This window comes from Vanessa atalanta, chromosome 20, assembly GCF_905147765.1.
Source record: "Vanessa atalanta chromosome 20, ilVanAtal1.2, whole genome shotgun sequence".
In the NCBI taxonomy this organism is placed as follows: Eukaryota; Metazoa; Arthropoda; class Insecta; order Lepidoptera; family Nymphalidae; genus Vanessa; species Vanessa atalanta.
The window spans coordinates 4023865-4051307 of NC_061890.1; the positions used below are offsets into that span (position 1 = coordinate 4023865).

General features: G+C 33.7%; 2 protein-coding genes and 1 non-coding gene across 3 annotated transcripts; all 3 read right to left on the reverse strand.

Moving 5' to 3' along the window:
* Positions 1-70: 70 nt before the first annotated feature.
* Positions 71-4849, reverse strand: LOC125071668 (collagenase-like). Its single transcript, XM_047681987.1, has 8 exons — positions 4794-4849; positions 4036-4090; positions 2953-3115; positions 2107-2276; positions 1520-1621; positions 1061-1203; positions 804-918; positions 71-509 (listed from the first exon to the last, which is right to left on the reverse strand). The coding sequence occupies exons 1-8, from the start codon at positions 4836-4838 to the stop codon at positions 91-93; spliced, it is 1212 nt and encodes a 403-aa protein (XP_047537943.1). The 5' UTR covers positions 4839-4849; the 3' UTR covers positions 71-90.
* A 2931-nt stretch (positions 4850-7780) lies between these two features.
* LOC125072163 lies at positions 7781-7887 on the reverse strand. The gene has a single exon (XR_007119951.1). It is a non-coding gene; the product is annotated as a U6 spliceosomal RNA (small nuclear RNA).
* A 3976-nt stretch (positions 7888-11863) lies between these two features.
* LOC125071669 (ceramide synthase) lies at positions 11864-27273 on the reverse strand. The gene is made up of 7 exons (XM_047681988.1): positions 27129-27273; positions 24908-25008; positions 17766-17927; positions 17393-17555; positions 16121-16315; positions 15764-15994; positions 11864-15524 (listed from the first exon to the last, which is right to left on the reverse strand). Exons 1-7 carry the CDS (start codon positions 27147-27149, stop codon positions 15309-15311), a joined length of 1089 nt encoding a protein of 362 aa, XP_047537944.1. The 5' UTR covers positions 27150-27273; the 3' UTR covers positions 11864-15308.
* Between the last annotated feature and the right edge of the window lie 170 nt (positions 27274-27443).

Sequence of the window (27443 nt, forward strand, 5' to 3'; positions counted from 1 at the left end):
AGAACAAAAGTTGTAAGTCATGAGATTGTATAGGTAGAGTAAATAAAAAATGTAGTCCTTTAAATAAGTAATCAAAATATGTATCTTTATTTATTCAATCTTATGTTGTTGTTTCTTTTTTAAGTATTTGCTCAACTTGACCTTCACTTTAACTTTAACTTCCAATCTCTTGAGCAGGTCCGCAAGTTCTGGGTCATCGATTTCTTCCGAATCATCTTCCTCTGATTCAGGTTCTTCCGTTGTAGTTGGCTCTTCTGTTGTAGTAGTTTGAGTTGGAGGAGATGTTGAAGTTTGAGGAGGAGTCTGAGGGGACTCAGTCGTAGGGTAATCTGTAGGTATGGCGGTAGTTGTGGTGGAAAGGATAGTTGAAGGTGTGTCAGTAGGAGTAGTATCGGGATGGGTGCTAGGAACAACAGTGGTAACTTCATCCTCGTCCTCATCGAGGTTATTGAAATCTATTCCAGTAATCTGCGTAAACCATGCGTGGAAAGGTCCGGGCCGTACAAAAGCTGAAAGAAAGGTGATAATTTAAGGTTTAATAAGATTATTTTAACGAAATATATGTAAATTTATAGGACCAAGCATTTGTACCGGCCACTTCTACTAATAATAGATATCTCATTGATTTAACCCATCTTCAACCAAATCTCTTGTTTCGAGAATTTATCCTTAACATGATGGTAAAGTAAATACTATAAAATTGTACTTAAATTCATACTGTATTATTTTCACAAATGCTCGCAAGAAGATAATATAGAATATATTGATGATTATGGTTTTGTGATCTGTATTGTTTTACTTACCACCAGGCAAGCCGGAGTGACATCCGAAAGGCGCACCAGCCACGAATGAACTCACGCCGACAAGGAAGGGTACACCCTCAGGGGACACGTGCACTAACGGGCCCCCGCTGTCACCCTACATAATGTTATAATCTTAATGTTTGGCATTAAAAATAAAAATAAAAAATAGCGCCAGAATATATAATTCTGCTTCTACTTAATATTAATGTCATGGACCAAATTTTTTTATTAATACAAAACTTATTCAACAATATTACCTGGCAAATAGACTGCGAAGTTACGTTGAAGAAACTCGCACAAATGGTGTTTTCTGTCACAAAATTGCTACCAAAGATGGACACACAAGCCGGGTTACTGACAGCACGAAGATATACCCACCGGAGCTCTTGAGATTGGGCACCTGGGAGATGTTTAAAAAAATGATTAATCCAATGTTAAAAAGTGTTTTTTTTTTTAAATACGAAATATATAATAGGTATTCTAAAAGAATAGACAAGCTATATAATTTTTTTGTAAAACAAATTAAGTAGCTTATTTAATTAATTTTAGGATTCCATTAAAGTATAACTACTGATGTCACGATTGCCAATCTAAAGAGAGACCAGCCAACTCCGCAGGATATATATGCACAAGTGTTGGCGCAAAATAGATGCACTCTTTATTCCGTAACGCTCAACATCCGATGGAACCGCAAATCCAACACTACTGGTATTTACCATTTGTCCAAGTACGACCAAATCCACTCGCGACAACGATCTCCTCGCCATAGTTCCTGTGAGCGTCTGATAGCGGTTGGATCCGTATTGGACGCAAATTTCCTACAAAACAATAAATTTGTTAGTAAACTGTAATAAGCGGCTTCACGTAATATTTATACAAAGGGAAAATCCTGAAAAAATCGCTGATTTTCAGGTGCTGGGTTCGTTTTTTTTTATACTTGATTTAATGCGCAGATATGAAGAAAACATCATAACAAATCCAGCTCGGAGCACATATAAGTACGTATAAATTTTAACATAGTTTTGGGAGCTAAGAAGAGACCTTGTATCTGTATTAACACTGACTTGCTCTCCCTTTAAACGGTGTTTCGTTTCAAAGGTAGGGTGAGCAAGCATAAGTAGCAACAATACTCAGTATTGTTGTTTGGAGATAAATGTTTGTTAAGAGTGTGGTTCCTTTCCAGACGGACTTGCTCAAAGCCATATCACTAAACCAATATTATGGAGACAAATTTTGTATTAAGGCGTTGACAATGATTCTCGTTCTAGATTCGACCGTATAATTGGAATTAATTTATACATACTGCTGTATTGCAATGGTCGCTGAAGCTTGACCAGCGAGATGTCATTCGGCTGTACCACGCTTGGCCTCAATGAATCAAATGTAGGATAGTTGTAGTATTCCGTGGTCTCCAATATAATTTCTGGCCGAGTCAAGTGACTCAAGCCAGCCCGCACCACAATTGTAATTTGGCTAAAAATAGTTATTAAATAAGCTATAAGATAACAATTTTCCGTCGTTTTGTTTAAAAGATAACCCTATCTATCTAATTAAAATTACATTATAATAAGCAATGTACCATCATCAGGCAGCGGTAATTATAAAAAATATCATAAATGATCACATTTATTATAAAATGGGCCATTGGACCATGGGATTTCATTTTTTATTGATAGCCCCTACGCAATACAGCCCCCCAATTTCACTGGATTTGGATGGATTTCCTATTATTTCAAGAAAAAATGAAGAAGAAAATGGTTTCCTTACGCCCATCGAAACCCAGTTTATTGTTTACAATTCTATTTATTCATATTAAATCCATTAAACCCAGATAGCCCAGTACTAACTGAAGAGTGAAGGTCTTATATTTATGTTTTATGTTCGACTGTGGAAAACATTTAAAATATTGTATAAAATTGTACCAGCTGGAAGATATTTTGATTGCGGCAATGGATGGTGGACGAGCATATGGGCTACCTGATGGTAAGTGGTCACCACCGCCCATAGACAAAGGCGCTGTAAGAAATATTATCATTCCTTACATCACCTATGCGCCACCAACCTACTAAGATGTTATGTCCCTTGTGCCTGTGATTACGCTGACTTTAAATTCTTCTCCATATGAAGTTAAATTTAAATGAATACTCACGTCGCTGTACAATGAGCAGATGTAATCAACCATTCTTTATGTACGACACTGCCACCGCAGCCTCCCACCTCTCCCAAAATATTAACCATTCGGAGAGATACTTGGTGAGGGTGTTGGCCCGGTCGTGCCTCCCAACCAGAAACAATACGTGACTGCCATGCCTCTGAGTAAGTTAATATTATTACAATTTATCTATAATATTAGTAAGCAAGTTGTCAAAAGCACTGGATTAAATATGTTTGCCTAATATTAGTTTATTTTATAAAACGAATTAATTAAACACAAACTGCATTATTTCAATTATAATATATATTTTTTACATATATTCCTACAAAGCATATAATGTATGTCAAATTTGAAAATAATAAATGTGTAAATAACTCACATTAATGTTAATTGAATTTAAACATATTTGTTCAAATTTTTATAATATTTTTGTGAATTGTAAATTTAAAATTGTAGGGAAATTAACCAAATCTGATAAAACGATACGAAAATCAGATAAAAAAAATTGCTAGATATTAGATAGAATCAATGACGTTAGCGATATGAATTTTTTTTTTAACCATAAGCTTTGGCGTTGAACATTATTGTTTCGGAAATTTTATTTTGGCAAATATGTATTGCAATTTAGAATTTTAGTTTTTCTGACTATTAATTTTATTTGAAGTTTTGATTCGTATTTTTATTGAATATTTAGGTACAGACTACAGTGCCGTGAAAAAAGAATCAGTGCCATTTTAGGATTTATACAAATGCTATTGTCAAAAGTTGGCAAAACAGTATATTATTTCAACTCAATTAGACTTTTAAGGTACCTACGAGTAACATTTATAAGCGGAAGATTGATCAATTGCCTGAAATATTAATTTATCCTAAGTCAAAGCGTATAAGTATATCATATTTAAAGTAGTAAAATTGTGTATATCTGAATGTGTATCGTTGACTTTGGTTATTTAAGATTTTACACCAGAAAACTATTTTAAAAAGTGTAAATAATAGAATAAGTCTAAGAATGTTAAAGACTAATTAAACAGAGAGAATAATTGAAAAAAAAGATAACTATGGGTGCAATTCATTTACCTTTGTCGCCTATGTTCTCTGCATAGTCCACTGGTATGAACTGTGCTGTATATGCCTAAAAAATTCACAATAGTTAAATTAAACTATTACAATTATTACAGCTGTAGCAGGAGAAAACTCAGCTATTTACAGAACTGAAATATATCTGCATGAACTTTTAAAACTAATGCTCTAGTTTAAAAAAACAAAACATAAAGAGTAAATGTGGCAAATACTTTCGTTGATAAGTAAATACTGTAAATTAAAAGGATATAAGTAAGATGTTTTAAAATTGCTATTAAATAAAATATAGGTATATTTGCTTTAATACATATTTCTTCTTGGAGTAAGTTTGATTATAAAAAATATTTAGTTTCATTAAATTGAAGAACACACCACTTAAAGCATTTTGAAGAATAAAATTATAATAACTAAATAAAATAATAAGACTATCCAGATAATGATGATCTCCTTTGATGAAACTTTTTAGTGTTTTAGTTTGTTTAAAAATAATATTAAGATTAATTTATGTCGCATAATTTTAGAATGGGTAATATTAAAAATAGTCATTAGTGTAACCAGGACATGGGCGTCGCTAAGAATATTCTAGTTTTCTCTAAGGAGAGTTCGCATTAAATAAAAACTCGGGCTACGCCTTGTGAAGCCATACACGATTAGTTACTGTACGCTTAACTTAAGCTTTTTCTAGGGTTATTTGGATATATTATAAAATTTAGTAAAATGAGTTTTCACTTTTAAATATTAACTTTTTATCTTACCCGTTGGGCTGCCAAAGCAAGTAGGAAGAACGTCGTTAGCCACATCCTTACACTTACTAACCGTGAAAACCCTTTTGTACTAATAAAATACTTAAAGATAAGATGAAAGACACCGTTCAAAAAATAAATCTCATTAATTACAATGTTATCTAGAAATCTAACAACGATTAAAATCTCAAATAATAGTAGCTATATTATCCACTATTGCATGAATTTCATCGAAATTATCTTTAATCTTAGCCGCGTGTTAAATTAATATTTACCTACAACATTTCGATAATTGATAGTTGATTATGTTCCAATCATGAGGGTCGCCCCGACTTCGGACAGATGAAGTAAAATAATATATTTTTTAAATATAAATTTTTGGTAAAAAATATAATCCTAAAACACAATCGTAGCAACCGACCGTGTCAATCAATCACACACAAAAGTCCTCAAAATCAATACAGAAGCTTATGAGGAATTCAGTGACATAGACAAGTACCTACTGAAGAACTACTTATAGAGATTATTACAATAGTATTTGATACGAATACAATATTAGCAAAAGTAGTTAACAAATCAAAACATTTAGCATTCGTTCGATTCTTAAGAAAAAAACAATTCATCTAATCTAGAGTCTAGTAGTAATCTAGTAGATCTAACTTAATTTCGGTCAAGTTGGGCCCGACATCGAGCTGATCCTTCCAAAAACGAGGATCTAGCTCGAAACATTATCAGCATCTTGTAACTGACATGGGAGCCTAGAAAAAGGTCGTTAAACGAACCCACTACCTTTTTAAACTTCGACACACTCCAATGGTGAAGTGTATGCTTTAATTAAGTATAACTAAAGCAGTATATGCCATCTCCAATTTTCATTGTTATTATTGTATCCGGAGAGGTCGTCCCTAAAATAGGGAACTAGAAAGAACAGACAAATTTGGAATTACGAATCATAGAGGGCAATTGTGAGTAAGTTTTAGTTTCCTCCGTAAATAATCTTACTAAATATTTGTCATTATTAAAAGCTATTGTTGGGCATTTATATTATTAAATATTGTCTCTGAATAAGATCTTCTTATTCATATAACATTTATATTTATTAATAATGAAAGTACGGCACTTCCCTCTTTTTAGTATTAATAGTTTTGTCTAACTTACAGTCTTAATGTATCGAAAAAACAAATGAAATATGATAAGGTTATCATAAATTTTAATGTAATACATATGTATATAGTAAAGTGCTTTTTATGTACAAATACCTAACACCTACACCGAAAAGACGCGGAAATTATCAGATTAGATGAAAATCAACTAACAAATATAGTTTAATCACAGTTTGAAACGGTAAAATAATCGCTATTGAGTTTTTATTTACTATTTACATTATATACTGATTATTCATCATCATCATCATGTCAGCCGAAGGACGTCCACTGCTGGACATAGGCCTCCCCCAAAGATCGCCACAACGACCGGTCTTGTGCAGCCCGCAACCAGCGGCTTCCCGCGACCTTCACCAGGTCGTCGGACCACCTTATGGCATATACCATACCCACGCATAATACTGATTATTATTATATACCTATTATATACTAAAATAATAGTCAAAATATATATCATCGACCAGTAAAGGCAGTAGTGTCAATAGAATCTGTTGAAACTCTGTGTGTAATTAATATATAAATACATATACACTATATACTAATTAGTACTACAAAATCTTCGGACATTGACCCTATCTACCATAGCCTTCTGGCGTACTGTTAAATATTATCACTGTGATCAAAGACACTGAGATTCAGACTAAGACTATGGCTTCCGTTGACCACATCTCTTCGGATGGCTGGTATGCCTTCCTAAAATAAATATGAAAAAAATACATAATATCTTAATTTATAACCCAAGTGTATATCTCTTTTTAGAGAATTTCGAGAAATATTCCAATTTCTCTACCTAACTTTACCCCATTTTCCATTTTAGGTACCATATTTAAAAAAAATATCCGATCTCGATTGACAACAATTTACTGGAAAGTGAGAGGTGGAAGGGAGAACAAAATATATATTGGACAACATCACATACATTATTCTGATCCCAATGTAAGCAGTTAAAGCACTTGTTTTATGGAAAATCAGAAGTAACGACGGTACCACAACCACCCAGACACAAGAGAACATAGAAAACTAATGAACTTTTCCTACATCGACTCAGCCGGGAATCGAACCTGGGACCTCGAAGTGGTGTACCCATGAAAACCGGTATACACACTACTCGACCACGGATGTCGTCAATATTATAGTACTAATCAAAGACAATGTGAGAATAAGACATAAACTTAACTACTTTTTACTAATTTGTAACGCTATATGCTAAACCATTTTTTTTTTTTTTTGTTTAACGAGGAGGAAATGCATTTACGCATGCCGCCCGGTCGGGGGACCGGGACGGGTATGTGGGACTCAACCGGGAACTAATGCCCCGTGCCAGGGCACGCTAGTGCTAATGCCCTGTCCTACCCACTAAAACCATCCTCGGGTTTCCACCATGCCGCCGAGTGGTGAGGCCACGGGATCGCCAAGGGCATGCAACCGCGACCCCACCAGCGGCAGCCGCCGTAAGGCGGCTGAATATACATGGAAAGCGCGCCTAGTGCGCGCCTTCCTCCTCATCCTCCACGCGGGAATGTGGCGAACTCCCCCGAGTCCGCCACTGGAGGCTGGGCGTCAACGAAGCTGACGCCCTGCGGCGGATAAGATGGTAGGCTCCGCCGCAAACCGCCGGTGTAAAACACCTGGGAGGCTCGAGTAGCGAGCCCTCCCACTCCCTCCTAGCCAACGAGGCCACTCACATGGTCCGCCCTGACGCCGATCAGGGACGTACCAGGAGCAGCCCCGCGGCATCCCTCCCGCCAGTCTTAGCCGTGGCCGACGAGCAAGCTCAAGCCGGCCCCGTTGCCCAGGGTACACCACGAGGAGGTGACTGACATGTACCCCAAAAAAAAAAATGTGGAACGCTTCACGATTTTGCGTGTCATCCTTGCGCAGGGGCCATGCTAATCTTCTCTGTATCGTTCCAATTTTAGTATATGTACTGCCGAAGCGAGTACGCTATATGCTAAACCAAGCCAAGTCGAGCTAATCCAAGCCAAGCCAAGCCAAGCTAACCTTGGAATTGAATAGCCGACGCATTCTTTTCCGGACTTTACTCATTAGTTATGCAAAAGAGACTGTCGCCCATGGCAACCGATATAACAGCGAAAGAAAATACGGGGTCGCTATAATAACAAGGCGGTAAAATTGAACGGAGTTAAAAAAATATAAAATATGATTAATAAAAAATATATCTAACATAGTTGTAGTTATTGCCTCTCGTTTCAAATTGTTATATTCCTAACAATTATAAATAGTACTTTAAAACAATACAAAGCTTATTCCAATAACAGTTTTAAGTATACTGGAAATTATTATTATTGTTGCAAATAGTTTTAATTTTAGACTGCATATAATAATGATGCACGACTGTATAACTTGTAGGTATTAGTGGAGCATACAAACGTTTAGGTACCAAAGAATATGAATGAGGTTAGTGCGAGGCATACACTGGGGACTACTGGTCGAAATCGTAGTCAATGAAGATTATGATAAGCCAATTATTGTATACTTTCAACGGCAAAATTAATATTGGGGATTATATTTACAAAAAAAAACATTATTTATTTTAATTTTCTTTATTATTATAAACTTTTCTTTTGCTACATACTTAGTTGCAGTTATATAATTACGATGACATCAATTTAATTATGAATATCTTCCTAATAAGAAATTAAATTGGTAGCAACCAAATATTCTTACACGAATTTCTGATATTTACTAAAACATTCTTATTTGATTGTGTCAGGAAATTAAATATTTAACACCTTAAATATATAAGCGATATTTGCTATTGACACAGATGCCTTAGTAAGACATTAAGGACTACTTTATAAATAACAAAAAAATGTGAATATAAAATGTGAAATGCATAGCAGACAAGCTATAATATATTCAACACCAGCTAAAAACAGCACGCCGAGATATTCGCGGTTCAACACAATATTCGCTGCCTTGAACGAAAGTTATTCATTGACAGTGACGCATTATGATACGGAGCAAATATTTTACAATTGATATCGCAGACCACACTCCACAGGCATATTCCAATAAACATTTTATAACACCAATACAAATATCTCTAGCACAGTAATTACGATAATCATAAGAAATAATTAACAAATATCATCTATGTACTACGAAATTTATGAATAAAATAAATGTTTTATATAAAATATAGCCCTGATTAAATTTCGATTCATTTGTTTTTACTGCTACGGAAGAATAACAAATATTTGATAGCTTAATCTTAACAGTTACTTATGTGTATAGTAACTAACCATGCATTATTAATTATTTTTATTTCAATCATTATTTTAAATAAAAACGTTTTAACTGGTGTATAATATAAGCTCGTTTTGTTTGTTATTATAACCTAAATGTCGTTTTGTAAGCAAATTTCAATAAGTCTTTTTTTCATTGGCGAAATCAGCATTTTCTTTATAAGCTATTTTATTTGGTTTTTGTATCGAATAGATACAAAAAAAAACTATTTAAATCGAGGAATAAGTTTTTTATGCTTGCAAAAGATAGATGACAGCAGTTTTAACTCCATACACACAGGAAAATGGAAGATTCTGTCAAGAGGAAAGAGAAAATGACTTAATCTCGAAATTGATTCTTAACTCGATATTTTATTAAATTTTAAATAGATTTTCATTGCAATATCATCTAATTTGGGAATTTAACTAACATTGAAAGTCAAATAACTTGTAGTGGTTTGGTATACTATTGGTATTTGTTTGGATATTTTTTAATATTTACAGCATTTTAAATAGATATTATTGAAGATTATTGGATGACTACCAATGAAACGACGGATACAATATTTATGTCGTAGATATTCGGACAAATCGAATCATTGCCATAAACGAACTGGATTTTTGCAAATGCGGTTCTTTGAAATTGTCTTACAATAAAACGGTTGTTTTTGATTATCCTACGCCATAGAATATATTAAGAAATATGAAGCAATCGAGTTAATTAACCTTTATTTATATCACTAAAGTTTAGAACAGAAAATTGACAATAATCTGTTGGAACAACGTTGCAACGGTTTCGTGAATTTTATAAATCAAATTATAAAGTTGCATTTCAATAAAACCTGAAGTTAATTACAATTTTATTCCTATACAAAAATTTGTACATATTGTTTCATATTTATGGCCTTTGTTGTGATTTATAGTTTGGAAGAACACAGATTAAATAACTAACGATATACTGTTTAATAAAAAGTTTAAATATAAAACGCAATAAATGCAAATGGAATTTATTTATAACATGAATTTAATTATTTTGTATATTTCTCGCTAGAATCATGATTAGAAGCACATTTCAAAGCATATAATTTTATTTCGAAAGCCATTCCATATTATTAGTTATTACAACATACATATTTTTTTTTACATTTTAAATGTTTTTCTATCACAAAAATTAATAATATCTATTATAATCCGACACTTGAAAATAACCGTCGTTGACTGGTTTGCACAGTTACTGGAACTAAATTTTTAGGTCTGATCATAAGAATTGTGGTTAGATTTTAGTTTGAGTCCTCTGGTCAGTCAACTTGCATGACAAAGAAAATTGTCGTTTTTATTTGTCTTATTTGTTTTTAAGTAAGATCCATTTTATTCGATTGCGAAAAGAGATCTTAAGCGTAAAAAATATCCTTTAATGTGTAACTATTTTAAGTTTATAAGTCTGAGAACTTTTTTATGTTGCATGTAAAGTATTTTTATTTGTATATCGCTCATTCTTATTCAGCCTTCGATATAATTAAAAAAAATACAAAACGTCGAATATCATCAAGAGCTGACAACGTCTGTGTAGCGTGTTTGTGAAATTTGACTTAGATCTTTCCTCATCAACGACAAAATAATTTTTACATTTTCAATAAAAACTTTCGATGTAATCGTAACCGCGTTAGCCAATGCCCTATACAGTGCAGCAAATGGCAGGTAGTAATTGTTAGAGGAAGGCATATTAAGCGGGACCAATTGTATTGTTGCAGTGCTCGACGTAAAATGACGTCCAATTGGATAAAATAGATTTACACGGGTAACATGGATTACAAGAGCGGCACGTAAGGCGAATAAAATATTGATCGTCCACATGTATTAATTATGAATACACTAGTAGTCATTATTGTTTAATTTAGTCATTATTAAGTGAATCGTTATCTTCAGCGTTATTATCTTTATGTAAACTACGCACAATCTATCCTGATTTAAAGATTTTAGAAAATTGTTGATTCAAACTAATATGTTATACGTAGGTACTATTCAAAGACATAAAATGGGGAAATAAGCGAGAGAATAAAATAGTAATATGAAAAGTTAAAATTACCAAATAAACAGTGCAGACAATATCGAAACCTCAATGGAGAAAATAAGAAGGACCGATCGTGGTGTGTTAGGTGTTACGTTGAAAAATGATTTATCCTTTTCTATCATCGTTATTTGACCTTCGAAAGAAGCAGACAAAGCATTAATCAACTGATCACCCCCTAAACTTAGTCGTAAGCCTCTATAAGTCAAAATAATTGTCATTCTACCAGAATTGATTAAAATACATGTACTTAAAAGTCTTTAGATTTAATCGAGATTGGCGAATGTAGATAACATATTGATTGTAATAACACCGGAAATATTTAAGGTTACAAATGTCAAGTTCATCATAAGATCGCGTTTTAAAAAAAAACATGGCGTGCCGTTATGTCAAAAATGTTGACAAAACGGTCGTCAGTCAAACAGCCCTTCCCGTGATAGTTATAGAGACTCAGCAATGTAATTTACTTTGTAATCAGTTGTTATTAATGAGTCATGAAATCTACAAAAACATATTGGTTGTAAATATATTATGTCACCAGTCTGTTTTTTATTTATTTTGTAAGTTGTCTATCATAATTAAACATATTTAATAATTTATTTGTTTTTTTTTTGTCTGTGTGACAATTTGATTTAATGCCGAGTGTCGAATTGTAATAGTTCATCAATAAGTCATAACTTTAATTCTCATTATCAACAATGAGGTTACACCCAATTGATATCGATCCTTACGCGAACCACGCAAGGTCGAATATCGCAACGTTAAATTCTAATAACTAGACGACTACCTTTATAAGTGTCAATGTGTAAGCACCATTCAAAACATTCATTAACTATACTAACATCAACTATAGTGTCGATACCAACTATACCAGTGCTCCCTAACCTCCTATCCTTCTACACCAATTCACCATTTCTAAAGGAAAATAATTTATATATATATAACATATAATAAATAATACAAACAAAATATAATAATTCTTTTAAAGAATACATATTTTTGACAAAAGAGATATTTTTTAAAGTAAGATTCGATATAATGAGATGATTTTTTTGGAAGATAAAGAGATTTAAAATAGCTTAAAATTAAACGAAGAAATAAATGCGAAGCCATTCCTGTGACGTTTATCTTTACGAAGAGTTCGTTATTTATAAAAATTCAAAAAAAGAATTACACCCAGTGGAAGTAGATTACCTCCCTTTTATTCGCAATGAAGTGAAATACACGCGATCTAAGTTGTCCGGTCTATAGTGATTGCAAACATATACGGTCTTACCAATAAATGTTCGGTGATTGAGGTGATTAGTAAAACAATGTTGTGTCTCATTCTTTCAAATGTCCAATCAGTGATGAGAGAAAGAGAGATTTCAGTGTTTAACTAAATACCTGTATAACAAAGTTTATTAAGAAAGCCTATAACTTTGCTTGTTATTAAAATATTCATAGAATTAACCAACCTTACGCCCATTACGCGTGAAGGAGTGGGAGGAACGACAATGTCGTAAGCGATCGTCCTCCGACGGGAATATTACGAGGATACAATAACGTTAACGCGGTCTATTTTCGTTTATTTTACTGATTGTTGCGTGAAATCTTAAGCTGATATGCGGGCTCTCCGAGACGTTCACGTTCACATGTCTCAGAGAGCCTAACTTTAGACCGGCCAACTTAAATTCCGAATATTTTTTTTCTTTTTTCATTACATAGATATTTTAACAACAATGTTTTTATACCTCTATGTATAACGTAATAAATAAATATTATACATAGATCTATTCTCTCACGAATACGCGCTGTTCCACGTTAGGCTAGCATCGATGTGCTTTAGTATGGGTGAATGACGCTCAAGCTTACAGTACGTCTTAGTGTGCGTTAGACGACTAAGAGTAAAGACAGCAAAAAAAATACAAATTAGATTATTTATTTTTAAATTAAAGTACGGTGCGCGCCTTTGTTAATGAATAGACCTGTAATGACACCAGATTAATGTGTAATTGTAACAAAGCGTAACCTTTTTAGAGATAAAAATCATTGGCCGTTTTAAATGAAGTGAAAAATTAACAGAAGGCATATATAAATGCAATACAAATACTGACATCCTGTTTAGGCTTAGTATGTATGGCGCCGCGTTTGCATCGCCGGACCGCAATACCGTGAGTAGAGACATCCTCGTCACAGCTGCATCCATATCGCGAAACACTCGCAGATCCCGTGATTAGATAAACCACAGATAATGTAGGATAATATTATCGTAACCAGACGACACGCTTTTTAATTATATTTATTGGAAAAAAATTTGATATTTCACAATTACGAAAACACAAACATGCGTCGAAAACGGTGATAAGCATGTCTTAGTTTAATCTTCCGGGAAGAAAAGGTTGAAATTAATACTCTTCTGAAAAAAAGTATCAAAATGTCAAAAACAGCTATTCATGCATTATGCTTTACATGTACGTAATACGCAAAACAGCGGCGTGGATGCATTGCGGACCGTATGCAGTGTATTCTTATCGGGTCACAGTCGCGGCGCCATGTACACTGAGCCTTAGTCATTATCAACACAACTTGTACAAAATATTAAATCCGTCAGTCATAACATTTAAATAATTTTAATATGAATACTAAATTCCATTGTTTATTTCGTACAAATTATATTGTAATAAAGTAATAGTTTTAGGAATAGTACAGATTATACAAAGACGTGCAGATACAGTACAACATCAAACCACCGATACATTTAGGTAAACACTAATTTATACATAGTTAAAATTAAAATAAATATTATTAATATAAATTATAAACCTTGTAGTGTTATGTTATAGGTAACTAGTCCATCCAAATGGCACGAGGAGTAAAAATAACTTTGACCTTGAATTTAAACGACATTATTTGTCGAGATTTACAATAATCTAAGGTACTAATTATGGATCTTGAAAAAATATCATTTTGCATGTTGACGAAAATGTTAACGGAACTTTGATATAAATTAAAGTGGATAAAAGTAATTAAGAATAGCGTATTATAAATAAATAAATATTAATCTAATGAATTGTTTGTAGTCCATAATATAGCAGAGCTAATAGGAACTCGATATTATTTCAATCTAAGGTTTGTTTATATTTACTCCTCCTGCCATTGTAATAGACTATATAACATATATACGATAGCCAAACAAAACGACATCTATTCGTATCGATCTTAAAATTTAAGTAGAAACGATATCGAAATGAAAAAAGTCACCTTCAGATTTAAAATTGAATAGAATTAATAAATAGAACCCTCCTTTCCTTCAACGTCAAAAATATATACTAATATAACTCTTAAAGATTTTTTTCGTCTTTGAGAAAATAATAAATAAACTGGACTGTGTCGAGTGGAAATGTTCTAATTCATAGAATTATTAATTGTCGTTATTAAGATTTGAGAGAGTCAACCATTTATATGAAAAAATACAGTTATGAAAAGTCTTTAAAATAATATAAAAAAAAGCATTGTCGTTATTTTTTTTTTTCTTTTTAAATCTTAATATCGTTTATAAACTCTCTATGTTGAAACATTTCTGCACGAAACAGTCCAATTAGGTAGCTTTATTATAAGTTATTCGAAATAATATGAGATTGTTTGAATGCAAAGAAATAATTTTAACTATAACGGTAAAAAAGTATTATTGTGCGTCATCTTGTAGTCGAAAATTGTGCGACGGTTCTCGTAAAGCTCGAAGCCCTTGTCTTTGGTATGACGTTCATTTCAGTAACAGAAAAGTATAAAAAGCATTTGCCGTATCCTTTAAAACGTTCGTATATATTCGTTATCCCCGTTATTCACCTATCCGGAATTTAAATTAAAATGTATTCATATATCCTATAACAGCCATTAAAGATAGCGCACGTTGCGACTCAATCGGTCGAGAGTTCAGTCGAGAAACTATCGACCGACAGTTCGTCAAGTGTCAAAGTCACAATAACAGTATCAAATGGACAATCAGAATGCAAGGCTACTGGGAGTGACAGAGCTGGGCGCTCTTCCGGTGCCGCCGGCGCTTACATCAACTGCGCTTGTCGGCGTCGCCGGCCGACAGCTCCGGGAACTGCGCCGCCGACTTATCGACCTTGCCGGACGTCCGGTCGCCGGCCGGCGGCTTGTCCGACTTGCGGAGGAACACCTTGACGGCGCCGACCGACATGAGGTAGAACCAGTACAGCTGCGGCAGCAGAAGGATGCCGATGGAGATCTTGCAACCGGTCGGTAATGATTTTAACGCCTGGAAAAAAGCGACCCATTATTACAGTAAGTAGTAGTAGTGTTCCGAAAGAATCGATATGAGATATACCGTTTATTTCTACATTTTTAGATAAATAACTTATACAAGCACGCGAGCTACTGAGGCAACACGATACCGCAAAACTACACTGGCTCAAAATACACGAAGCGGAACATAAAGGGTATCGCCGGTCGAGGCGCCGAATCTGAATAGCCGGTGGGGTGTGGTGTATGGCTCACGTCGAAGTAGGGCAGCCCCACGGCGCGGCTGTAGAGCAGGCAGGCGTAGGGCAGCGCCAGCACGCGGCACGCGAGGAAGGCCAGCAGCATGGCGAGCCCGTTGACGACGTAGGCGCGCGAGCGCTTGAGGCCGAGCCGCGACAGCACGCCGCGCAGCGACACCAGCGGCGTCGACAGCTCCATCAGGTACACGAAGCCGAACGCGCAGTCGCCCAGCCCGCCGCGCAGGTACTGCGGAGCGGACCACCCGACCGATCCAATTAGCAGACTTTATACGAGTAGTAGCGTGCGCTAATTTTATTCGTTATGATCACCTTATTTACGGATTATTTTTATAGTCAGTAAACGTCTGCTTACGATTATGAAGAGGAATCCGAATCCTCCGATAAAGAGGTGGTGCATCAGAATGACGGGCTCGTGACGACAGTAGGTGAAAAACGAGGGACGTTTCGTGACCACCGCGTCCCCTGAGGAGAGCGATGCTTCCGACTTGGAAGGACGTCTTAACTTAGTCTTGAAATAGTCAATATTCGTTGTCATATGCACGTAAACCTAGAAAAATAGAAATATTAGGTTTCAGAGGACGGTAAAGATAAATAATAACCTTAGCAGCTTTGATTGTTTATATAAACTGACAAAGCTGCGAGTGCATAGATAAATTTCGTGGGCAACAGTTAGCAACTAAGCACACACACACTAGTAAAATAGATGGCATTTGGCGAGTGTGAAACGTAGCTATCACGCACACTAATATAATTAAGTTGCCTCGTTTGTTTTAGTACTTTTATAGCGCGGCATTCCATCAAGATATAATTAATTTAAGTCTAGCGGTTTATAAATTTAAAAAGTATTATGTAATATTATTTTGGACGAGAGATATATGTAGATTTTTAAGATCTTGTTTATTTACTTATAGCAATGACACGTCTATCTAGTCAATCGAGGGAGAAAAATAAACATCTTTGACCTTGAACTGAAATGAGTTTAAATAGGGTAACAATTACGAATGAAGCGTTTGATCACTTAATAATCCTGTAACGAATAATACAGTTCTTTTAAACACGCAAAAATGATATTTATTTAAAATAATATTAAAAATTTACAATTGATATTTTCAGTCCTACTCTTGTACGTAGGAAAGCCTGTATAATTTCATTATCTATAATATTTACTTACTTTTGAAAAAAATAATAAGTAATTGTATTTAATTATATCAGTTCTATAAGAGCCAAATAAGATATTAACAGACTTGGTAGGGGTGTAAATAATATGTATTATTTATTTTATTCGTAAAAATTTTATAATGTTATAATAATTAATTAACTAAATAAAATATTTACTACTTGAATAATTATTTTAGAAAATAATATATTAAAGCTAGCTGCAGATCGCATGGAGCTTTTATATTAGAGGTATATTTATTTTTGGTCTTGCCATGGGAATAGATGATATCAAAAAAACTGATGACGTCACTGGCTGTCGGCACTAGTATAGCTAGAAACTCAGTAAATCCATCATATACCAAACCAGACATGTTAATATTAGCAAGTATCGAATGTGAGCTAATGTAATTAACAGTGTGACTACTTCTTTAGCATTCATATTATGGCAACAGCCCGCTGAACTCACCATGTACATGGACCAAATATCGTAGAAAAAATAGGCTGCTCCGAACCATGCATATGCCTCAGACATAAAGTGCGAGGAACGCATGAAGTCCCGCGTGCATGACCACGCGCACACTATTGCGCCAGTCGCGCACGAGAATGCAGCCTGCACCGCTGATACTAATCTGGAATTAATAATAATAATTAAACAATTATGTCTGACACAATCAACTGAATGACGTGTCGTAAATTATAAACAAAGAATTATTTTTCTATTTTGTCATAAATAATAATGTTCAATAAAAAATCACAAATACATTTGATGAAATAAGAAAGGTTTGTGATATGAAATATACAAGAATAATTAAGTATAGTTTGTATAATAATATGCTCACTTGTTGGATATATCGAGTACTTCTCCGCAGCTGAGTCGGTACTTGTGTCGGAATCGAGCACCGGCGCCGGTGAACAGCGCGGCCACGTTGAAGAGTTCGAAGAGTGTCACGAAGTACACTAATCCCAGAGCAGTTAGCACTGCACCACGCTTCACCGAGATTCTTTAACGGAAAATATATAAATTGTGATAAAAAATCGTGTAGGCATGATGGCCTGTGCTTCTTCATTCGTCTTGTTAAAGACCTATTCACACTCGAAGGCGAGTCCATCTATTTAAAAAAAAACTTAACATATTTAATATTATTATACATATATGTTCTTCACCCTTTTCTTCGCAATAGAATTCCAAACCAGACCAAAATAAAAAAACACAAGTTACCCAAAAGTTTCTACGACGACAGATGTAAGTATTATAATTAACTTTTTATCTATCGAATTTACTATTCCAGTATTTTGTGGATCCATCACAAAGCACTTCAGAGATAGCTGCAGGTTTCGGGGTAAGTAATAAAACTGTATTAGTTCACTTAAAACAAACCGGGAAACTAAAAAAACTTGAATTGAGTGAATCGAACTTGGACAACTTCTTACAAGGAAAAAAGAACCAACTCTGATGCGGCAGGCCAAACCACCTTCAAAGAGTTTACTGATTCTCGCCCTCATGTTTTTTTTAGTAAATGGATCAATGAACTAGGTATGAGATGTCAAAAGTGCATAAATAACAGCGGTGCATATATTGAATAATTAAATATTTTTTACAAAAATAATAACTTTATATTCCTGACGTCCAAAACGCCAATGTCATATATGTAAGGACCCAATAGTTAGAATTTCATCCAAAATAACAGTTTGTCTAAGCCAATGTCGGATGAGAGTACCGTGAGGATGATACCTTGACTGATGCAATTTATGTGTATAACAAATGCATAAATTTGGCCAGTGAGTACATTACAATCTCAATTATAATTACATACTTTGTATACAAACGGATACGTACATGTCGACACGCGCGCTAACAACACAAAATAACATCCTCAATCTAAATCTCATACTCTATGTATTATGTAGTTAATATAATATATAATAGTTTATTTCTTAATTTTATGTATTAGGGAAGGGCGGGATCGCCTTCAAAAGTACTTGGTTGGATCATGTTATTTGGTATTATATTTTGATATATTTATTTGAAATACGCTGCTACTTGTAAGACAAAACATACAGACAACTAGTTACGCACACGACTACGCTCGCCTTTTAGGTGTTGATCTTCAGGAGTGTCTATGTCTATGTCCTTTCTTAGAATTTAAGCTAGCTTAATACCAAATGTCATCAATGTCGGCTTTTTCAGTGGCTTGGCCGTGATAGAATAATAGACAGCCAGAGTTAATTAAACATTTATAATATTAGTATAGACAGTCAACACAACATAAGAATATTAGCGTTTTTCGCGGGAGCTCCGCTCTATACAAAGGTTATAAATATAAAATATTGTTTAGTTGAAAGCTTTAATCTGGACCACATTGTGCCCATTTATTGAGGAAGGTTATAAACTTAATAACATACATATCACTGGCGATAACGCGGGTGAAACTACGCGAGGCACCCAGTTATAAAAACATAATATATGAATGAACAGAAATATATTTCGCACAGATGCGCGTTTTTAGCACGACATGTTTATCTTATCTTATAAACGTATATAACCGTATTTATAGACTTGGCGTTCTTAATACAATCGCTATTTGGATGAATAGGAAGATTGTTACGTATAGCGCCCTCTCAAAATCCTTTTTCGATCACCTCAATTTTTCAAAATGTCTCTATATTTAAAATTATATAATAACGTAACTACGTTTTTAATTTTTGTCAAGGGGCAGTGGTGACCACTTACCAAAAAGTGGCTCATTTGTTCATTGGCTCATCACCATTTAATTAAAACGGTATTTAAATAAAATCAACAGGCGATTTTATTTTAGTAGTAAATAGTTTACAGTAAGTGAAGCAAAACATTTATCGCTCAACATAAACTTATATCATTGTTGTGATTATCACATTTTTATTAACATGTTTATGGAATGCGTAACTTAAACAACTGGGCGCTATGCGTTTTTAAGGCAAACAATCTGAGATGTCAAGATCTTGCGTAATAGCCCGAATATAGTTTATTTATAGACTTTAAACAGACCTCGGATAAGAGAGAACATTTATATAACATAAGGCATATTATATAAATGCTATCTCTGTGTCAAGTATGATTTATCTCTTATTGCTCGCAGATAGGTGTAGATGGAGGGATTTTATCTTGGGAATAATATAGATATTGTATTAATACGCGAACTATCCCAAATTCGATCGCAGGGTTATTGATGTGTAGCTCTTAATTATCTTGCTAAAGATTTTTGTTGACGACCCATGGGTGACCCATCGTGGACTAGGGAGTACACATTCCACCTAGAAGTATTGTGAATGGCATTGCTCATTGATAGTTTGCAACGTAAGGGGAGTTGCTTGATTATGATGCTTTGATGACCTTATTCCATGTTTCTGTTATTATTATTGTATATAATTCTATATGTTTTTCAATTTGATTCTAAATTAAATTAAAGAAAATTATATGAGTACATGCGAAATTATTTGTTTAAACAGGTGTTAAATTAACACGTATACCTTGTGAAATGTCTATCAAAATATTATATATTAATAAAATTCTACTTTCTACGCATTGCTTTGTCCTAACGTCAATTATTATGACCCATTCCCGTATGTAACACAGCCAATACATCTATTTATATGCCTATAACGAAGCTGTCTATACCATTAAAAGTTATATAATGATTACCCTTTTTAAAATATATAAGTTTTCTTTTTTTGATAAAAGTATTTTATAGTCTGCAATCCTAAAATGCTTTTCGGTGGGAAATTTAACAAAGGTATTTCAGATTTATGTACTTTATTTATTTATGTAATTATATATTACTATAATGGTTTATATTTATATATCACACCTGCATGTACATTTCTCCAGGCTAAAGAGTAACCAATATGTTATTCCATCCTCCTGCCCTGATCCTAATTTTATTTGGAGTCGGCGCAGCATGTCTGCTTTCATACTTCTTTGTCTGACGTCATCTCACAAGTAACATTCTTTCAAGCCATCTCGTCATTCACACAATCCATCCATCGTTTCTTTGGTCGCACCCTAACTCTATATCCATCTACATCCATGTTCCAAAACTTCCTCATAACATGGTCCTCGTTTCTCCGTATAACATGCCCGTACCATGATAGCCGGTTTCCACATAGCTTCTCGGTTACCGGTGTCACTTACTATTACCGACTATAATCTCTGTGCAAAAAATCCAAACAACCATTTAAAATTAAGCATTTATAATAATATCAGTAAGATCTGTATTTAATACATCTAAAAATATTAAGTATATTTAAATATTAGTAATGTTTTGCTTGGCTCGTCACAATTCATGGTATCATTGGGGTCAACTTACAAGCGATTTGAAATGTCAATCTGATACATAGTTGCATAATGAATATATAGTTTGACCCAATGCGATATCTCCGCCGCTCCGAAAAACTAATGATATACATAATGTTTAATATAATATAATTAGTAGTGCATATATATTTATATTCAGGTTCCGTGTATATGACGCAGCCGCACAGTTTATGTAATTTGAATAAACACAGCGTACGCGTCGCAACGCAATTTTGTATACATTATACGATGATTACATTTTGCCTTAACACGGCTGCTGTAATCATTTTCATTTGTTACTTATTCTCTCCTTGATTTAGATTAAATAACTATAGTCGTATCAACAACTCGGTGCCGGTACGCAAGGCCCTTTGTCGCGTACGGTTGTAATGGAGCGTAGCAAATGCTCCAGTCAGTTCCAATGTGTTTATTGTGCACGTATGTAGTCAATAATCACAACAGGGCCGGGCCCTAAGTTTAGGGGGCCCTGGCATAATATTTCCCAGGGGCCCACCTAAGACATATCTGAATGTAGACTTGAATTAAATGAATTGAATGGGTTTGATTAATTGCAGGACTCGCAGGGCTGCAAACCATACGATCTGTTTAATTTAATAAAGTTATGGATCTTTCGCATTATCGTCTATTTTTGACTTTGACTTGACTTCACTGGGGGCCCCTTGAACACACAGGGCCCTGGGCTGAAGCACAAAAAGCCATATGGTAGATCCGGCCCTGAATCACAATCAAAATATATTCTATTCAAGTAGGCTCTCATGCACTTTTGAATTATTATTTTACCTTATTTTTGAAGGAACAGTAGCAATACTTATATTTCTATTTACCCCTCCTTTTAAGCTTATCACTTGTCAGGATCGATCCAGCTACATTATACATCGCTAGGCGGCCCGCAAACCATTGCAACTTGTATTCATTTAAAAGCTACCACCGGTTTGGAGTCTAGATTCTACCGAGAAGAACAGACAAGAAACTCAGTAGTATATTGCAGTCCGTCGCAGCCGGTGTGAATGCGGCGTTGTGTACACGAAGAACAATGTTAGCCTTGAGTTCCTTTATCTATCGCCAAGCATTAACAATTGGGGCATGCACGCAGATAATCCACTACATTTGTTTATAACGCCAATGAAACAATGTACTAATAGTCTGATAACAACATCGTATGTTGTAAAATATTAACAGTAACAACATTGTATTCGGGCTATTTTAGCACCAGGCCACAGGATTACGCTTTGATACGCTTTTTATTTTGATAAAGATGTTTTATCTGCACCATTTTCTCGAGTAAATTTGATGACTAATATCATCGTTCAAGGAGTCTTGTTATTTATTCGGATTATTTATACAACAGGAAAGCTGGCAGCCAGTTTGACTACCGTATCAGTTACAAGGCTATATGTTGTGTAAATATGAAAAACCTAAATAATGCAATTTTTTTTTAAATTAATAATATGTATTGTCTCAACAAATATGGTAATAATGCAATGACGCAGCAAGTATTCGTAGGTGGCGGTTTTGAGTCTTTCTTAAAATTTACAATGTTCTGCAAGACAAGAAATAAAAATTCCAGCTATTTAATAGCTGAAAATAATAGTAACCGTATATCAGCATTTTGCTTAAAATATAGTAAGCCCTATTTTCAAAACATGTTATGGAATATAACATTGGTCCCACTGGAACGGAGCAGTAACTTTAACGCGGACCATTTGGCGTGGAAGCATCTTGTGTTATTATATACGAGGTAGCCAATCGAGACACTCGGGTTAAGGCATACGATCGATCAATGAATAGTTACCATATTATTTTTTATTTTTAATGGGGCATTTTCAGATAATTAAGTAATAACTTAATTATCTGAAAATGCCGCATTAAAAATACAAAATAAGTATACATAATTAAGTCACATTACCTTACGAATACTAATTAAATTATTATTAATCAAATATGTTACAAACAATTTCAAATGCCGCTTAGTCGCGCAGATGTGTTCCTTGTTCAATCTGCTACGAAACGAATTAAGCTAAATCTTAATCTTAATCTACACGATACAGAGGAAATTAGTATTTTATTGCAATATTGAGTTATTATTTTTTACGAAACCAAAACAAATTGGACTCGATCTGCTTTAGAACCATAGACACATTATTATAATAAAGAAAAGTATTTTCCTGACACACGTCAATAACTTCTTATCTGATTATTATTTAACTGTTTCATATTATCCGTAGCGCATAGCTTAAAGATTGTAATGGGCTTTAAGATAACGACCATACCGGCCAATCGAAATATTCTTTATTCTAGTAGGCTGTTGTAAGTACTTTTGTCATTTTATAGGTTCGCCGACTCGGAATATATATTCTACTGAAAAGAACCCTCAAATTAAATAAAAAGTCAAAGAATGGAAATCAAGGTATATATAAGAAATTAATTGTGTTTTGTCGTCTTTATATATGTATTGCAACAAGCCTTATTCATTCATGTTTTTTTATTACCCAAAAAATTTAAATTAAAAATATTTTTAGCGAATGATTATTTTTATTTATATACCGATTTATTTCGCTCTCTCACACACACTAGTAATTTGTCATTCGAAAGAAGAAGGCAAAGCTATATGTATACAACCACTACAGTGTTTATTACTTAATGGGTAGGGGGATAGTATATGAAATATGTTTATATGTTGAATAATTTACGGGGTCTTTATCAGACCAGCCGCATCAACTAATAACTATATCTATCAACACTATCAGTTTTATTTACAATATATCGAAGAAATTTATAGAAAATACTGCGACGTCCAGATAAGTTACATATATATTCCTTACAAAAATCATCTTAAAAATAATTTTATCAACCTAGTCATCACAAAAACCCATACACAGACTGTTTTAGTATTTAAAAAAATGATGCAGATAAAGCAATCTTATATCAATATCTATGTAGAAATTATATACGTAATAAATAGATGAGATTATCTTCTCAATTAATAAAAATGAATTTTGTTTTTCCTAAATGTGTTCCAAAACATACATCCGATTATGATCAAACTTTTGTGGGGGTGTTCTAGGCATGTTAACGAAGACTGTCGAACCCCAAAACAGAAAAGTTTTTTTCTCTGTATCTTTATAGTTTAATATAAACCTCCGCCGCCTCCCCGCATTCCTCGCCAGTGCCTGCGACAGCCGTTCATTTCAGGGGCATCTCATATAAGACACGCGAAGCTCCTACTGCACGCATCCACAAAGGTTATGCACGGGTTACGTCTTAACTTTTAAGCTGGACCATGTCGGTCTCACAGCAAGAAGATAAGACCTTCAACGCGGATTCCTTACGAAATGTGACCGACCAGGATTTGCCGCGTCACATTTCGTATTCACTCGTGCTATTTAAGCTGGTACGAGCTAGCTATGATAGCTAATATATAATAAAAATACTCGATAGAAATTATGTAATATTTATACCGATCATATACTATTTTAACTGGAGGTGTTACCAATACGAGGGATGGGTCGAATATTCGTTTTATGTTTGGTATTCTACAAATTCGACAGGTTGAGCGATATTTAAACGGTTGCGGTAGCAACTAGCATGGGTAAGTATTTCAGTTACAGTTTAATTATTATTATCACTTACCTATCCTCCGGATTAAGTCCTATGACGAGGTTTATAGCGATGACGAGAGCGCCCACGTTGCACGCAACCAAAGCGCACATCAACGTGCGGTGGTGCCGCGCCTGGAAAACAACTTATATTTGAACTCCAAGAGAGGACGTAGGATATACTTTTTATGCATAAATCTAGTGTCCAAGGCCTGGAGCGCAAGCAAGGCCGTGGGCGACAACTAGTAGTCTTTTAATTACACCGTGTAAACATACATATATTGGCTCCGTTGTTATAAAGCTCAGTTTCTTGCAACTTACGCAGGAAATAATTGCTAGATAGTGTGTTTTTTAATGAATGCGAATCGAAAGCACAAATATAACTAGATACTTGAAATTTATTCTGAAAACGCCTTTATAAACAGTCAGTTTTACTAGTATTAATTACTGACCTTGGACATCGAATACTCATGCAAAATGTATCAACAGGTCAAGATAATAACCTTACAGTATAGACAACAATACCATCTTTATAAATTGAACTAAATTAAAAAAGCATAATTTTTTTTTCCTACAAAAAAAATTATAAAAAAAAAGATAATTCAACAAACAATAACAAAACACTTATAACAGAGATTCCCTTGTCATAAAGAGATATTTTTTTCTGGCTTTTATTTGTGCCAAGAGGGCACAGATAAGAGAATTATATATTCATCATAAGTGAAATCAACTGTGTAAATTGTTTGATTTGACAATGGATTTGTAATTCTCCTAAAACAAGGTAGTAACAATTACATACAAACAAGGTAATAACAATGGGATTATTTATTGAAATTTAAAAGAACTCTCATCACCCACAGGACACAGTTAATGTTAGTATCAAAATATTATATTTCTGGAAAAAAACTGTGATAAAAACAATATGAATGATGTAACCAAAACAATGCATTTAAAATTTAGACTTATCTCATAAGTCATGTAATGTACTTGGTGCTAGGACTTTGTGCAGGCCCGTCTGGGTAGGTACCACCCACTCATTACATATTTTATGGCTAAACAGCAGTACTTCATAATGTTGTCTTCTGGTTTGATGGGTGAGTGAGTTAGTGTTACTGCAGGCACAAGGGACTTAACATATTAGTTCCCAAGGTTGATGGCGCATGGGTATGTAAGCAATGGTTAATATTTCTTACAGCACCATCAGCCATCATCATTGTTGATTTTTAAAATATTAATGTGTTTCATAATTATCACACAAAGCATCTTGTGACCATTTATTTCATTTTAATTTGAATACAGAATTTATTTTGTATTTTTGTATCTGTATGCATCTTCTGATTGCATGACTCACAAAAATAAATATCATTAATATATATAACATTAATTTCCTGTTTTAATTTTAACACCCTGATAGATAGAGGAAATGCCTTTGATGATATTTACCTCTCAGTATTTTACCTAACTATGAATTAGAATTAAATATAACACAAATAATACTATCATTACACAAGTTAAAGTATGTTAATATAACCCACTTTAAATAGCTTGAAACCTAAACTGATAATTGTAAAATTTGGTAAAAAAAATTGCACAAAAATACAATTGAACAATTATAATACATTTATGTAAAATTATAGACAAATATAAAAATTGAAACCACACAAACAAGCATACCAAATATATTACAGCTAAATATCTAAAATAACAGTATCCTTGAAAACAACTTAACATGTTTCAATGAACATTCTTAGATATTTTTTTACTAGTTTCATCATCATATGCCATCTTAGTTAATTATGCAATTCATGTGAATCATACAAGCATAGAAACCTTTTTTTGATTATTTTTTAGTAAGTAAATTCTCCTTCAAACGAATATTCACCATCAAATAACAGTTATGTTCATGTTCTATTTTAAATTCTTAAACAAATATTAATTTTTATGGAATTTTTTCAAATAACAATTAATTTCGGTATCGTTTTTGTTATTAGCTATCATAAATTTCGAAGAAGTTGTAGTAAGTTTTATTTAAGATATTGAAGTTTGAAATTACATTAAAAATATGATGCTAATATAAAATAATTAAAAAGATTTAGAAAATATTGTGTTATATATAAAACATATATATAAGGCGAATCTAATCAAAGCATAAAAATATAATTAAATATTAACCAAACCCCGTCCGTAACATATACATTTTATTAAGGAAATATTAATTTTGGTTTAAATAAACTTAGAACAGCGGATCAAATTACCTTTGTGAATGTAAGCTCCATACTAAAAGTTGTCTCACTGTAATATATATTATTTAAAACATCATAAATAATAGTAAAATTAAGCAAAGACGTTTTAATAGGTCATAAATAAATATTATTGCCGGAAAATGTTTCACAAGACAAATATCACTGCAGTGAAAAAAATTGACAAGTTGAAGGTTGTTAATGTTAATTGTCAAAAACAATTTCTGACATAATACACAGACTACATAATAGAAAACTTCACCTTTAAAGACTACACCATCACCTAAATATTTTCGAAAGATAGTAATTATTATCTAATCAGACCGAATA

What these genes read in the sequence shown, in the direction of transcription:
- LOC125071668 (XM_047681987.1), bottom strand. Translation starts at nt 4,838, where the DNA reads ATGTGGCTAACGACGTTCTTCCTACTTGCTTTGGCAGCCCAACGG. An exon ending in CTTCGCAGTCTATTTGCCAG is followed by an intron (nt 919 to 1,060) that starts GTAATATTGTTG and finishes AACATTATGTAG; the next exon opens with GGTGACAGCGGGGGCCCGTT. An exon ending in TCACTCCGGCTTGCCTGGTG is followed by an intron (nt 510 to 803) that starts GTAAGTAAAACA and finishes CCTTTCTTTCAG; the next exon opens with CTTTTGTACGGCCCGGACCT.
- LOC125071669 (XM_047681988.1), bottom strand. Translation starts at nt 27,149, where the DNA reads ATGGAGCTTACATTCACAAAG. An exon ending in GGACTTAATCCGGAGGATAG is followed by an intron (nt 17,928 to 24,907) that starts GTAAGTGATAAT and finishes TTTCCGTTAAAG; the next exon opens with AATCTCGGTGAAGCGTGGTG. An exon ending in ATATTTGGTCCATGTACATG is followed by an intron (nt 16,316 to 17,392) that starts GTGAGTTCAGCG and finishes CTATTTTTCTAG; the next exon opens with GTTTACGTGCATATGACAAC.